The 14,761-nt window shown below is 38.1% G+C and overlaps 1 protein-coding gene across 4 annotated transcripts in view; it reads left to right on the forward strand.

The window, feature by feature from the left end:
* Positions 1 to 14,439, forward strand: part of septin12 (septin 12) — a 28,044-nt gene extending 13,605 nt beyond the window's left edge. Inside the window, exons 1-10 of one of the 4 annotated variants that reach the window (XM_061302318.1) lie at positions 2,874 to 3,028; positions 8,554 to 8,949; positions 9,129 to 9,257; positions 10,524 to 10,605; positions 10,772 to 10,909; positions 11,093 to 11,210; positions 11,280 to 11,375; positions 11,488 to 11,587; positions 11,814 to 11,865; positions 12,308 to 13,739. In XM_061302318.1, the coding sequence (XP_061158302.1) occupies positions 2,917 to 3,028; positions 8,554 to 8,949; positions 9,129 to 9,257; positions 10,524 to 10,605; positions 10,772 to 10,909; positions 11,093 to 11,210; positions 11,280 to 11,375; positions 11,488 to 11,587; positions 11,814 to 11,865; positions 12,308 to 12,473 (1,389 nt within the window). In that variant the 5' untranslated portion in view covers positions 2,874 to 2,916 and the 3' untranslated portion in view covers positions 12,474 to 13,739. Of the gene's footprint in view, positions 1 to 2,873; positions 3,029 to 4,823; positions 5,146 to 8,553; positions 8,950 to 9,128; positions 9,258 to 10,523; positions 10,606 to 10,771; positions 10,910 to 11,092; positions 11,211 to 11,279; positions 11,376 to 11,487; positions 11,588 to 11,813; positions 11,866 to 12,307 lie in introns of those variants that run through there. The other 3 variants (XM_061302319.1, XM_061302316.1, XM_061302317.1) reach the window with 3 other exon arrangements.
* Positions 14,440 to 14,761: the final 322 nt, after the last annotated feature.

Consider the following 14,761-nt stretch of genomic DNA (forward strand, 5'->3'; position numbering starts at 1 on the left):
TTAAGCACAATTAAGCCAAGATTTTCCGATCAGATGTTAGGGCAGTTCTACTTCTGCGAAGAAGCATGCTAATGACTTATTAACCCTTGTAAAAATGTACTTCGCTAGGTTAGCAGCTTTCCCATGATTGAAAAGTCATTTAAGCTCTTGAACAGACATTCTCAGACAATTCCATCAATCAAGCCATTGATTCTGAAGATTCATTCCAAGAAGTGTTGGTCAAAGGGTAATTGCAGCTTGAGGGCAGTGCTTAAGAAAAGGCGAGGAGGTCATTTGAATCATTTAGCAGTACTTGCCAAATACTGTAGTAATAGTTCGGTATCTTTTGGTTAGACTAAATATCTTTGGTCCTGCCGGTCTGCGATTTGCTGGTAACCAGTTAAAAAAAATCATGCTGCTCTATTTCCAATGTTTGTATTCAAGCTATGTCAACGAGTGTGTCTCAATTAAGCTGTCAAACAAATATTCTGCCGCCGTCCTCAAGACAGATTTGGAAATTTGAGCACATAATGAGCAAAATAATGCCGATGGACTAGATTCAGATAGAAAACAACAAATGGAGAATGATGAAAGAATGGAATTAGTGGCATTCTATTGTTGCAACATGCCCTTTTGTGTTTGTATTTTTACTCTTGTGATGAGGGATATGCCAAAAAAAAAAAAAAATCCCTCGTCTTACCTGTGTGGTTTAGTTTTAGTTTTGTTTTTAAGAGTTTGTTTCTTGGTGTAACTTGCTGAACCTGTAGCCAGGATCAAATGACTTCTCCCTAAAGGGCCATTTTATCTTGTGGAGAAAGAGGCGCTCTAGTGGTATAAAATAGTATTACAACCACAAATGTGCCTCATGCTTAAAATAATGTATTATTATTATTATTATTATATTTATATGTGTGGTTTTATATTATTGTATATATATTATTATTATTATTTTACAAATTCATGCTTAAACTGACCAATTTTTTTTTTAGAATATTTCTACCTGTAACTTTGGACTGTCGGGAGTATTTCCAATTGAACTAGGCATCACCCCACTGCTCGATAAGACGCTCCACTTTTCCTACTCTTCAGCCTGAATAAACAGTGCACAGTACCACTTGAAGATCAAATCAACATGGGACAATAACTTATTCCCATCGGAGGACCCCGGTGGACGTAAAGCAAGCAACAATGAAGTTTGAAGGTTAAATAAACAAAACAGATCCAGTGAGATTCCAAATTCACTGTGTTGGGTGTTTTTGAGTCTAAATATATTTTAACTGCCTAGTTCACATTTATTACAGTACTATTGTTCATTTCACAAGCCTGGCCACCAACTTGTGTTGTTGCACAATGCATTTGGAGTCATAAATTACAACATATCGTTCACTCGCTGACGGCGTCGTGATTCACTTGCCAGACTTCAGTGTGTGAATGTGTCAGTGTGATTAGTCATATCAGGCGCCCTAGTATTGTCTGGCTATCAATTCGGGTTGTCGTCCATGTTGTCCTCTTCAATTTGTTGCATGTAGAAGCATCCAAAAGGTGGCGCTGTCTTGAAGGCCACAGGCCACACCCATCAATTTACAAATCCATCCATCCATTTTCAAACAAAATACAAATTTCTATTTAATTTTTTTTTGTGTCAACTTGGGGAATCAAATACTACGTATATCTTCGTACTCTCACAACAGTACAATGTCTTTTTCATGTGTTTCCCAAGCAATGTTGAAGACATTAGATGAGTTAAGAAATGTTCTTAATGATAAAAGATATGTTCTCCAGGTATCTGCATTTTCACAAAGATTGTTATTGTAGTCTTGGAAATATAAACCATGGGAATCTCGTTTTAGTATCGGATGAAGGAGCAGCGTGGGAACGTGAGATGTCTGGGAAGTGTATAATGTGGGCGATGTTGGAATGCTGTCATCTCTCAAGTGTTTTGAAAACGTGACAACGCTGTCGTGGAGGCAGGTAGAAAGAAAGTCATCAAGAAATATAATCGACAAAAACGGTCATCGGTCAATCAGCAGGGCTGACGAGGAGATTGACAAACATTCACACTCACATGAGGCGTTTTTGGGTGTGAGTGAAAATGAGTGACTTCAGAATAATATTTTACGCCTCCTGCTTGACATCAGAGTCGAATGTGTTTCACGTGGCCCCCGATAGATATGCTGAGGAGTATGCAAAGTGCCAGGGAGGACCGAGTCACCCTTCGGAACTGTTATTGGTAAAAAGATTGATTTAGTTGGACTTGTTTTTAAATACTTGAACCCCTTTTTTTCTACTTGATGCATCACAGTGATCCAAATGGGTCAAAAAGGTTATTTTATTTTTGCTCATCACAATTTGTTCAGACTTTTATTTATTTTTTATTTTATATTATATTTTTTTAGCTTTTTATTTTGACACAAGAAAGTGTCTGTGTAGATTTTTAGTCATCCAGGTCATGGTAAGCCACAAACTACAAACTAGCATCCGGAAGTTGAAGATTTACATACTTTTCTCGAGTTACTGACAGAAGGTTACGGCTTCCACATTTTCTTCAGGACTGTTTGACGTTGCCTCCCCTTTCAGGTCAGGCAACTGCAGTGCAATGGTTAGGAAATGTCATTCGTCAAGATTCGGAGGTGACTGTGGAGTCGTATGACTGTAACATGATCACTACGTCAGAAACTCACAGGATTGAGAGAATTGAATACTTTGTGCATGTTTGTTTTAAGACATTTCTAAATTGTCGTGTTTCACAGTTGTTGTCTTCAGTCGAATGTATTTCACATTGATTCTATATAGTAGTTCAATAATTGCAGGATCTTGGACTGTTTTTGAATTTATGGAAATGTCTTCTACTCAGTATACACCATCTGATATGTTGGGTGTTGAAACTGAGAAAAAAAGTTCAACCAGGAAACGGTTCCCCTTGCCACAAGCCAGGAAATGCATCATCTTCTGACTGATACACACACATATACACACCCCTCCTTACACACATATGACATCCTGCCCAGTTGTGTGTCATTGCTGAAGTGCCAGGTCTCCACACCACCAGGTAAAGAAAACTTTTCTTCTTCCTTTTTTTAGACTCTTTAAACTTGTGGTTAGACCAGTTATATTATGTATGTTTCTCTTTTTTTGTTCATTTTATTGTATTGCGAAACTGTCTTGGTTGGCACTTCATACGAGATATGTGGAAACTACTCCGGTGTGACTTTTTTTTTTGGAGATTAATTAGAATGGATGATGAGAGTTGCTTAATTTTGTCTTAAAATGTTTTTTTTTTTTTCACCCTCAGCTCCTTAGTAACATTGTGTGTGTGAGGAAGTGGAAAGGAACATTCAGTTCAGAGATGACCAAATGCCTTGACATATGATTTCAGTTTAACTTCATGAAATAATTTATGAAAAGAAAATCCATAGCAACATGCGTCACATAACATCTGGCTATATAATAAAATACATTTTGGAAAAAAAAAATAGCTGCATGCTTCATAGATCAAATAAGCACAAAAATAAAATAAAACATTAAGACATGTCCCATAAATTGAATATGAGTTGATTATTTTGAAGATTACAAATATCTAAAAGTTCTTTACAATTCGAGTATACACATTTCCTTTCATCGTATGTTAAACTAATTGTAATCCAACCACATTTACCTTATGCTATTATGAAGCGCAGTATACAAACTTTCAAATATTGCATCCCCGTGATTTATGTTTGCGTTGTGGTGAGGACGACTTCCAGACATCAGCCCTCGCGTATGTCTAGAGCAAAGTTTACAATAGAATGTCATGGACCTGGAGCTTATACAGACACACCCATTACACAGCAGAGCCAGATAGGAACTGCTGGCTTACTTGGAGGGAAAGTGTGCACTGATTTTGACAGTTGCATTGATTTCTAGAAATCATCTCTTCACCATAGATTCCAAATCTGTTATTTGTTCTTTAAATGCACACAATTAAATGTGATACCTCATTGGCTGGCCTGTACCAGTGACTGGACAAGTTGGAGTAGGACAATGAGAAGATGCAATCCAGTAGATTTCAGGATATTGATCTCCAATGGCTTTGATGACTTGAAAATGACTTTTTTTTTTTCCCAGCTGGGATAGGCTCCGTCACGCCAGCTACTAACTACTTACTAATAGACGGGAGAATGCAATTTCGAGAGAAATTGTTTGTGAAGGCGGAGTAGTGCTTGTGGTAGTTGTAGCATCAGTAGTACTTGTAGTAGTAGTCATTGTTGCGGTACTTGTGGTAGCAATAGTAGGACTTGTGGTAGTAGTACTAGTACCTGTTGTAGTACTAGTAGGCTGGGATAGGCTCCGGCGCGCCAGCTACTAACTACTTACTAATAGACGGGAGAATGCAATTTCTAGAGAAATTGTTTGTGAAGGCGGAGTAGTACTTGTGGTAGTTGCATCAGTAGTACTAGTAGTAGTACTTGTAGTAGTGCTTGTAGTAGTAGTAGTACTTGTAGTAGTTGTAGTTGTAGCAGTACTAGTAGTAGTAGTAGTAGTACTTGTAGTAGTACTTGTAGCACTTGTACTATTAGTATTTGTAATACTTGGAATAGTACTTGTAGTAATACTTGCCGTACGTGTAGTTTTAGTACTTACAGTACAAGTACAAGTGCTACCTGTAGTACTTGAATTCCATTTAGCAAGCATGTCCAGGTCCAGTCAGAAAGTAAGGATGACAATAGTGAGTTTCTTTCAGGTACTACGTGTGGAATGGAGATGCAAGCCCGGCCGGCGGCAGTCAGGTCAGCCACGACAGGCTAAATGGTTCTGACGGAGAAGAGGGGGGAGGACAAGGCGAAGGGGAGCCAGGCAGGCAGGCAGGCGTTCTTCTCCGCATGGGGATTAGTGGAAGCTCCTTGGCCAATTTACATGTGAATGGATCCCGGTGCTGCTTTTAGCCACCAAAACCCCCCTCTTCTTCTTCTTCTTCTTCTTCGTCCCTCTCTTTGGCCGGCTCCTCGCACTTCTCCTCACATCGGGGAGAGCGAGCGTGAGGCAGTCAGAGAGGAAAACATACAAAGGCAGAGTGCAGGACATCAACCTTGTAGCAACCTTTCCAGAAAGGAGCGTTTCGAAACAACACAAGAAAAAAAAAAAGAGCGAAGCGGCTGCCAGACAAGTGGGAATTTGGAATAGTTGAAGGTAGGAATTTCTTTTTTGTTCGTTGCATCCCCCCATGGATATCAATGGGGTACGCTCAGTCTCTTGGGCGAACAATGAAGGCTGACAGAACTGGTCCACTTTGGCGGTCAGAATGTGGAAGGGGGGGGGGGGGGGGGTCTCTGTTGAGCAGGCCTCTTTGAAACTCTTGAATCAAGCAGTCCTGCAAATAACTTTATTGTGGCATGCAAGACTCACAATCTGCTTTAAATCGAAACTTCAGCTTTGATTATTAATATCAAACAACCGGCACTTTAAAGTTCTGCGTCGAAATTGTGTATTACATTTTAAGGATGTAGATGTCTTTTTTTTTTGTTTTTACAATTTCAATGGATGGCATACTCTTTCAAAAAAATGTAAATACAATAAATGGGCAATTGCATTAGAATAAAGTTGCAAATAAAGGGAAATAATACATTGCTAGTATACCAAATGGATGGACGCTACCTAAAAAAATGTTTTGTTTTTTTGAAAGGTTTGACAAATTCTCTCTGCTTTATTGAATCCATTGCATTGAACCATTGGTGACACAGTGACACACATCTTCCAAGCATCCTCACAACGTGTAGATCATACTGTGCACAGATTTAATTATCTTAACAGGATGATTTTCGTGTATATCTATTGACTTTTGAATATCTAGATGCGAGGCAAACTCCACGTCTTCAGGTATGTCGTGAATCACCTCATGACTCATGGCGCATCATAAATCCAGGTTGAGTGTCAAACGTCAGTGCCTTGGGGGGGGAATGCGTTGGGTTTGCAGACAGGATGTCTCAGCAGTGGGAATTTGTCAAATCATATTTTGGAGAGCTTTCTGACTACAACCTCAAGCAATTATTCTCAAAGCACTTCGGAAGACGGATGAACGAATATTTGGATAAATCGGCATTCTTTCGCTCTCATTGTCTGGAGTAGGTCAGGTTAAGCTGCGCCTAAATGATTTTTCACAATCGTGCTTTCATTTTTTACATGCAATTGTATTTCAGAGTTTGTCAGGGACAAAATTCTTCACGTTTTGAGAGAATAGCACAATTCCATGTTTTGGTGGTTTTATTTCACTCATCATTTATGGAATCATTCACAGTTCGCCCTTTAGAAATTGCATACCAGTTGAGTGAATGGTCTCACAAGAACACAAAATTGCTAACTGGAAAAGGTATTTATTTTAAAAAAAAAACTGTTATCTTCATCAGTCCATGTTATGACAGATTGTCCATAGTTGGAGCAAATTGCTCCTCTCCCTCAGATCGCCTCAAGCCAGTGCAAGAACATTGCAGAACAGTTTTCTGATTGGTCTGATCTTCAAGTACAAGAAATATTTGGTTAAGGTTATTGCCAAAAGCTTCACATACTTTTTCCATTGTGCGTTGTGATGTTGTTCAGTCAACATGTTTGTGCGGCATTTCTTTCTCGCTGTCAATTCTTCAGCTAATTCAAATCCGAATGGTTTGCGGAATCTCTTCACGGAGCTTTTTTTTCGCCGAGGTAGTATGTAAGAAGAACCACATACATGAGAAGTACTATGTTTCAATTCTCTTGCTGTGCAAAATCAGGACTGAAAGAGGAAGAAGTCATATGTGTGTCTCTTTCCCTCTCTTTATTGTTTGTGTCTGTTTCTTTCCTACAATGTGTGTTTGCCTTCCTTTTTTTGTGTGTCCTTAGGAAATGAGTTTGTGTCCGTTTCTCTGACACACTGTTTGCGTTTCACATACATTACTAGTCATTGCACACTTTGTCCGAGAGGCTTTGAGTGCACATACGTTGTTGACTTTGTCTTCAAAATATATGTCTCCTCATTAATCTTCCCCCTTGGAGTAAAAAAAAAAAAACATTGCTTCATGTAACTAATTCTGGAATATATATATATAATTTATTTATATATATATATATATTTATATAACTTTTGTTACAATAATATGAAAGCTTACTTTAGTATTTAAAGGAAACCCAGACTTGTTTCACTCCTACTGTGTCACTACTCATCAGGATTAGCAGTGTTCCAATGGTTTTACAGTTGGATATTTTTAGCTGATTAAATGATGCAGCTTAACACTTCAGGGGGGGACTCAGTTTGTGTGTGAGGAGTGTGTGTGTGTGTGATAATAATGATAATAATAATTTTCATTATTATCGTTGTTGTTGTTATTACTATTTTTGTCATTATTATTGAATTATAGAAATTACAGATGGAAACTAAATTGGCAATCATTCTGGGATTTCAGAGAAATTGAAAGATGACGCAAATTATTTCACAACTACCGTAATTTTCGGACTATAAGTCACACCGGAGTATAAGTCGCACCAGCCATAAAATGCCCAAAAAAGTGAAAAAAAACATATATATGTATATAAGTCACTCCTGAGTATAAGTCGCCCCCCCCCTACCCAAACTATGAAAAAAAACGCGATTTATAGTCCGAAAATTACGGTACTGACCATTTATTTAAAAGAATACGACCTATAACCGTAAAAAGTTAATCACACGTGCTTCTGTCATGCCTTTGGAGGCAGACACACATATGCACCCAAGTGTCAATCCTCTTACAGCACAGCACAGACCAGACTACAGACACAGACTGTACACAAACACTTGGGGTGCTTCACTGCTCAGGTAAACATGGACCTGCACCATATTTTGTTTCCCTGTCAGGGGAACAGCAGCATGCTCTTTCTCAAGTTTGCATTTACGTCTTGGTAATATTAATTCCTATTTTGTTGAATCTCATTCTAGCTCGCTATTTATGTTGGGGATTTTTTGTTTCCAGTTAAGAAATGTTTCAGGTGGTCAGTGACAGACCACTAACCTTTGTTTAAATTAGAATGAGAGAAGTAAGCTGTTGTGTCATGTGACTATGTTCAGCTGCATTACATCTAAAGGTCCATTTTTGTTGTTTTTATTGAAATTGATCTTGCTGGGCCATGATCTTGGAATCACCCCTGATGTTGGGTGTTAAAGTAGGTGTTAATAACATTGACGTGTTAAATTGTTTGACGGTTGTTGAGAGAATCTAAAGTGAATCTAAGCAAAGGGTGTTACATTTTTCTCCTTTCAAACTTTAGGTTGGAAGACGAGATGGTGTGAAGTTGATTACAGGCGTTGCTCCAGGATTTTTTTGTTTCTCTCCCGGGGCAAAATGAGGGCGCTGAGAAAATAATACAAAAGATATATGTATTCAAAAATATATATTATTTAAAATATATATTTATAAAATATATCTATTTAATTTTTTTTTAAATATTTAAGAATATGAAATAAAAAAAAGAGCTTTCTTGGTGGACTATAGTAGCTCTTAGCCAAGTCCCTAGTTAATTAACATCGACCTCCAACTAATGAAATTATTTAAATCTCTTTTACAACTAACCTCCAATCTCCATCTGTGTCCACAGAAAGTGCTGGAGATCTGAAAGTAGCGGTATCTTGCCTGATGGAGGAGAGAGAGGAGAAGGAGAATGGCGACCTGGGAGAAGAGCAAGCCACAGACGACAAGAGCCAAGCAATTCTAGCGAGCAGCGTATCCGAGAATTCCGTCCAAGAAACGAAAGAAAATGGAGTGGAGGTCCATGTGGAGGAGAAGGAAAAGGAAAAAGGAATGGAGGAAGGAGAGATGAAGAAAGAGGTGGAGTCAGAGGTGAAGGTGGAAGTTTGCCAATCTGTGCCAGACTTGCAGATGAGTTTCATCCATGGCAGTGACTTGTTTGGCTATGTGGGCATTGAGGCAGTGCTGGACCAGATGAGACACAAGACCATGAAAGCTGGCTTTGAGTTCAACATCATGGTGGTTGGTGAGCATTCAATTCTTCATTAATTACATGCAGAGGCAAAATTTGCCGGCCCGCTATTCGGCAGCCGTTTCGATAAATGCATACAAACTTGATTTGAATATATTTCCGTTTGTGGAAAATACCGGCAAAAGTCTTAAAGTTATGGGGGAAAAAAATAAACATCTAATTTGTTTCTTCAGGTCAGAGTGGTTTGGGGAAGTCCACCATGGTCAACACTCTCTTCAAATCCAAAGTCAGTAGGAAATCCTGCACACCAAATTACGAGGAGAAAATCTCCCAGACAGTCAAGCTGCAGTCAGTGAGCCACAGTGAGTTCACATATCCTGCATGACTGTTTTTATTTTTTTCACTCGTGGATTTGTAGTCTGTGCGACATCACTTGTAAACATTTTCTCCATCTCATGACTCTTCAAGCCATGTCACATTTGAAATATAGAGAACAGGGAAAGCTTCAGCCGTGCAGAAATGTAACCATAACAGCAGGCTGCAGTAAAAGGCCTAGATATGGTCATGGAACTCAGGCGTGCAAGGATTCATCACATGACACCCTCATTTTAACCTAACAAAGTCCCCCACTTATTTTATTTTTTTTGGTGACTGAAAATCCTCAAAGCAGAAGCGGCTTCCCTCCACATGACTGGACTCTAAAAACAAAAGCATCACATCCTTTCAATTTGTGGATGAGCCTATGTGTGGCTCACATGCCTGAGGTTCTGGTCTTTTAATCTCCACCTGTGTTATCAATGTGCTTACATGTGTTTTCTCCAAAAACACAGCTTTATTAATCATGTAGATCGTTATTGTTAAAAGTTAACATGCATCTGTTTTTATTGTTCCCCGCATTCCTGCTTTTAATGAGATTCTCGAGCGCTTCGGGGACTAAATGAAAAAATATTTGCACTCATCACCGGCAGCTAGCTCAATCTTGATGGTGGAGCCTTGCTTCATATCTAGAATTACATATCAACAGGTACAGAATATAACCATTCCCAAATGTCAGTGCAGGTTTTGGCCAGCGCCAGAAGATTTTTCGGAAGTGAAACAGCAGTTGCGCAATGGTGACTGTAAAGTCCATTAAAAAACGAGTTTACCTAGGAGTGTGTAGAGATGGATGGGAAATGACAAATCATTAGATCACACCACGCCAATTCCGTCAATCTGTTTATGTCATTTGCGTCTGCTTGGTGACGGCTCGCTTGACAGTCAATCTCAGGCCAACACGGCGGCGAGTCGTCGTTGTTGTTGGAGGTGTTTCGACATTTTCTGTACTGTACTTTTGATTTGCAAACCGGTCTAGACGGTGCATGTGGTGCTTTATTGTAGGTTTGTGAAAATGGTAATGATTCAGGTAGCAGATGTTTGCGTCCTTGCTTCCGTTGAAAGGAGATTCTTCAGCGCTTACTCAACATTGCCAATGATAGCCTTTGCTCTTTAACTCAACATCAACATGATAGAAAATATATATTTTTTCTGACCAGTTGAATAATTGTCACTATTATTTCATTTAGAACAAATCATAAATACTCTACGTTTATATATTCATGCATCGTACTGTATTATGCATTCCTGTCTAGTGATTGAAGAGAAGGGGGTGAAAATGAAACTGACAGTGATTGACACCCCAGGATTTGGAGACCAGATCAATAATGAGAACTGGTAGGTGGCACATAAAGCCCGAGGCCATGAAGAAACACGCACAAAACATCTATCCACATTTAAATCATTAATATCGTATTGTTAATTCATATTGGAATGTAGGCTTTTGTTAAAAAAAAAAAAAATCTGTAGCTCATTTATGTTGCCTACTTTGTCTTTATTGAAGTTGGGAGCCTATCGTCATGTACATCAACGAGCAGTATGAAAAATATCTACGAGAAGAGCTGCATGTCAACCGTAAGAGGAGAATACCTGACACTAGAGTCCACTGCTGCATCTACTTCCTGGCTGCAACAGGACACAGGTAAAAAAAATTCCACTCAACACAATCCATGCAAACAAAAAGTTTTTTTGTACATTGTGATGAAACATAGCCACAGATTTCGAGAAATGTCCAATCTACAATTTGCTTGTATACAATTTTGTTCTGTTGTGCACGAGTTGTTAAAAACCATAAAAATAGGTACTGATCAAAATGTGCGTCCAGGTTACGTCCCATCGATGTGGAGTTCATGAAGAGGTTGGGAAAGATCGTAAGCATCGTGCCTGTCATCGCTAAAGCTGACACACTTACCATTGAGGAACGACAAGAGTTCAAGGAGAGGGTAAGGACATGTCGTAGTTTGTATTCCATTCTCAACTTGACCTGTGTTTCACCTTTGAATCGCTAACAGATAAGGCAAGACTTGGCAGGCAACGGGATTCGTGTTTATCCCCAGAAAGAATACGATGAGGATCCAGAGGAACGCTTCCTCAATGACAGGATCAGGGTAGGAACATAGTTCATCCTTTAGAAACAAGAGAGGAGGAAATGTGAAGTGCATTCTTTGGACAGTGCCAAGGGCTTCATTGTCATTGTAGATGGGCTTTTATGTTTGTAAGCAGGAAAGTATTCCCTTTGCCGTGGTGGGAACTGACAAGGAGCATCAGGTGAATGGAAATAAGGTGTTGGGCCGTAAAACCAAGTGGGGAATTATTGAAGGTGAGGAGTGGGAAAAAAATGGAACAGAATATTATTTCTGACACTGGTGGACAAAGAAATGATTTAGATTTTGAAATTAATTTTAAATGACGGAAAATGATAATGTCACATTTTCGGACAACTAAATGTCAATGTTCATAATACATCCCCGTTGAGATATTACAATTCTGTATGTTTTAATCAGGTTTTTAAACAAATGAGCTTATTTGTGTCCCTCTTATTACAGTCGAAAACGTGGCACACTGTGAGTTTGCCAATCTGCGAGATCTCCTCATCAGGTGACCTTTTCTTCTTTCGTATTAATATCATGTTTTTTTTTTTTAATTAAATTTAAATGTGTTTCCGGCAATTATTTTATAAGATTTTAGAAAACTCATCCCAGATGCTTCTTTTCTGGCCTTGGGACCGGCAATTGAAATAGACTTTCTGGTGACCTCTAGTGGCGGCTTTAGAAACCTTTGCCAAAAATACACAACGTGCATATACCTTTGTTGCTTGTTTCAAAAGCTACCGAATGTTTTTAGGCTCACTTGTGAGTGTCAGAGTCTTAATTAACAAATTCCAATTGAGCTGTGGTGTTAAGGACTAAAGTGCAATCAGGGATTATCACTTACATAACAACTTGTCCCTTCTCTATTTAACTACAATCTACTTGCAACATACACCTTTGATTACATTTGACCTGAGATTTGATTTTTGATTTTTGCTCCGCTTTTAAAGGTCTCACCTGCAGGACCTGAAAGATGTGACACACAACATCCACTATGAAACCTACCGCGTGCGACGGCTTAACGAGAGCAACATGAATTTCATCGAACAAGGACTTTCTACTTGGCCGCTGGAAAATGGAACTGGTGACAAATGTGAATCAGACAGCCACCTCTGATGCCTTCGTCAGCTTCAAGCTCCTGGAACGATGCTAACCATCAACGAGAGAGCATTTTTACCACATGAAGCGAGTTGGGAGAAAATGTCAGATTTGGTTGTCGTTGCAGGTTACAGAGATTGTTTGATGAATGATTTTTATGGGAGACTAAAAATACAACTATTTTTGAATGTAACATAATTTGTATTTTCTGGTATTATGGTTGCATATACAGGCATAACCAAGGCAGTCAGTTTCAAGAGTGACACAAAGATAATATGCATCTAATTTTCTGTTATATTCGGGATAAAGGTCATAAGTCATATTTGTTTTGACATCCCAGGCCTTAAATGCAGCAAATTAACTGCACACAGGGTTGAAATACAGCACTGCTGAAATATATACAGTTGTTGTGTAGGTAGGAAGCAAGGCAAGTTTTTGACCTTAACTAATTCTTTACAGGGCAGGGTACATTGTGTCTTTGAAAAAGATCAATGCATGAATTTAGATGATTCTTATCCATTTTCTAATGACTATTTTGTCCAATTTCTTAATTTACAAATAAACATAGTTTATATAGTATCCAGTAGTTAGCTTCTCACGGCATCAGGTCGAAGTGGAAACTAAAAAGAATTACGACTAAATGACTTTGTCACAAGCCTTTAACTTTGAATTTTGGGGCATTGTATGGAGTAAGTATAGATATTTGTGTTTTATGGGTTGCCAAAATCATTGCCTTTCCTCGTATGTGGTCAGACAGGTGATCAGAAGGCATTCTGAGCAGCACAGCAAGTTACAAAGAGTGTCATCATCTGTAGTGATGACGCTAATTGTTTTACAATTAGTCTTGCTGTCACTCTTATGACCCATTCACAATTATTTCACCTGATATTAGCTGGGTGCACTTCTTCATACTGTCTGATCACAAGTGAGCGACATGTTTGTCTTACGTGAAGTTTATTTTGAAATACACTATGATAGCTGTATCCGTGTGATCATTTGTCAGAAACACACCCAGACCTGTTTAATTTATTCTTCTTTGACTGAACTACAAATTTTATATCTGTCATAGCAGTTGTGTTTATTTTTACTTGGTATCATTTCTGATCCAAGGAAAATCTACTTTTAATTGTCTGGTGAATATTGGAGCTGTTTGACACGATGATAGACATTTTTGCAAAATATCAGGTAGGTACACGAGTGCCTTAATATTCCCATCTGTTAAAAAAAAAAAAAAGCAGTTTAGCTTCATCAATACAAGTTCCAAAGAAAAAACAGGATACTGAAGTTCACTACAGCATATTGAAGGCTTTTAATTGGATCGATAATTGGCTCTACATTTATGTATTTGTGTCATGTGTATCCTCTGGTTGTTCTACAAATGAAAATAACAAATGGACTTATAAACAAAATTATTTTTAGATAAAGTATAAAAACCAGAGTACATGAAGATCAAGGCTTTGTAGCGCAATTCCATCAAGTTCAATTATTTCTAGTATATCACTTTGTAACCTGCACTTCCAAGATTTCAAAATATTCCCGTACGAAAGGAATATTAACTGTATTTAGATTACCCTTGTAGAATGTTGAGCATGATTGTTAATGTCAAGATGGTGATTCTTGCTTTGCTGGCTTTTCAAGCATAAATGAAGAATTAAAACCTATTCTTAGAAACGATTATTTTGAGTAGGCTTATTTTCATAATCACAGGTTTTTATGAAATGAGACTTGATGCAAATAGTGATTGGGTTGTGGAAAAAGTGTGTTGGACAAACCATGAACTCTTTTTTTGTTGCTTTGTTGTCACTCCAACCTCCCAATTGAGTTTTCTGCTTTGTCCTGTATTTTGAACCTCTGTACCAAACTCCTTGGATTTCTACTCAGCATTTACACACTTTGCATAAGATTGTTTATGTATTTACAAATATAGTTATGTAATACATGTTAACACTGTTGATTTATTATTAAATCTTTGTCACTTTCCAAAGCATAGTGTAAAGTCTTGTAAACAAAAAAAGACCTACTATATTTTCTTTGTATGAATAACAATCTTCTTTGCAACAGAGTTTCTAGCCAATGTTCAGTTGGGGGAATGTTGACATCACAGCTATATATTCTGTACTTCTAATAATAATAAATTTACTGCAATTGGGATTATTATATATCAGCAATCAAACAATAATGCAATACAGTTCAACAAACTGTTGAAGAGTAAGAATGCCCTTTTGATTGACGCTGCAGTTACTTTGACCAATCTTTATTACTGTAATTAATGAACTGCAGAACTATGTAGGTCATTTACTTTCAAG

This window comes from Syngnathus typhle, linkage group LG17 (assembly GCF_033458585.1).
Source record: "Syngnathus typhle isolate RoL2023-S1 ecotype Sweden linkage group LG17, RoL_Styp_1.0, whole genome shotgun sequence".
Lineage (NCBI taxonomy): Eukaryota > Metazoa > Chordata > Actinopteri > Syngnathiformes > Syngnathidae > Syngnathus > Syngnathus typhle.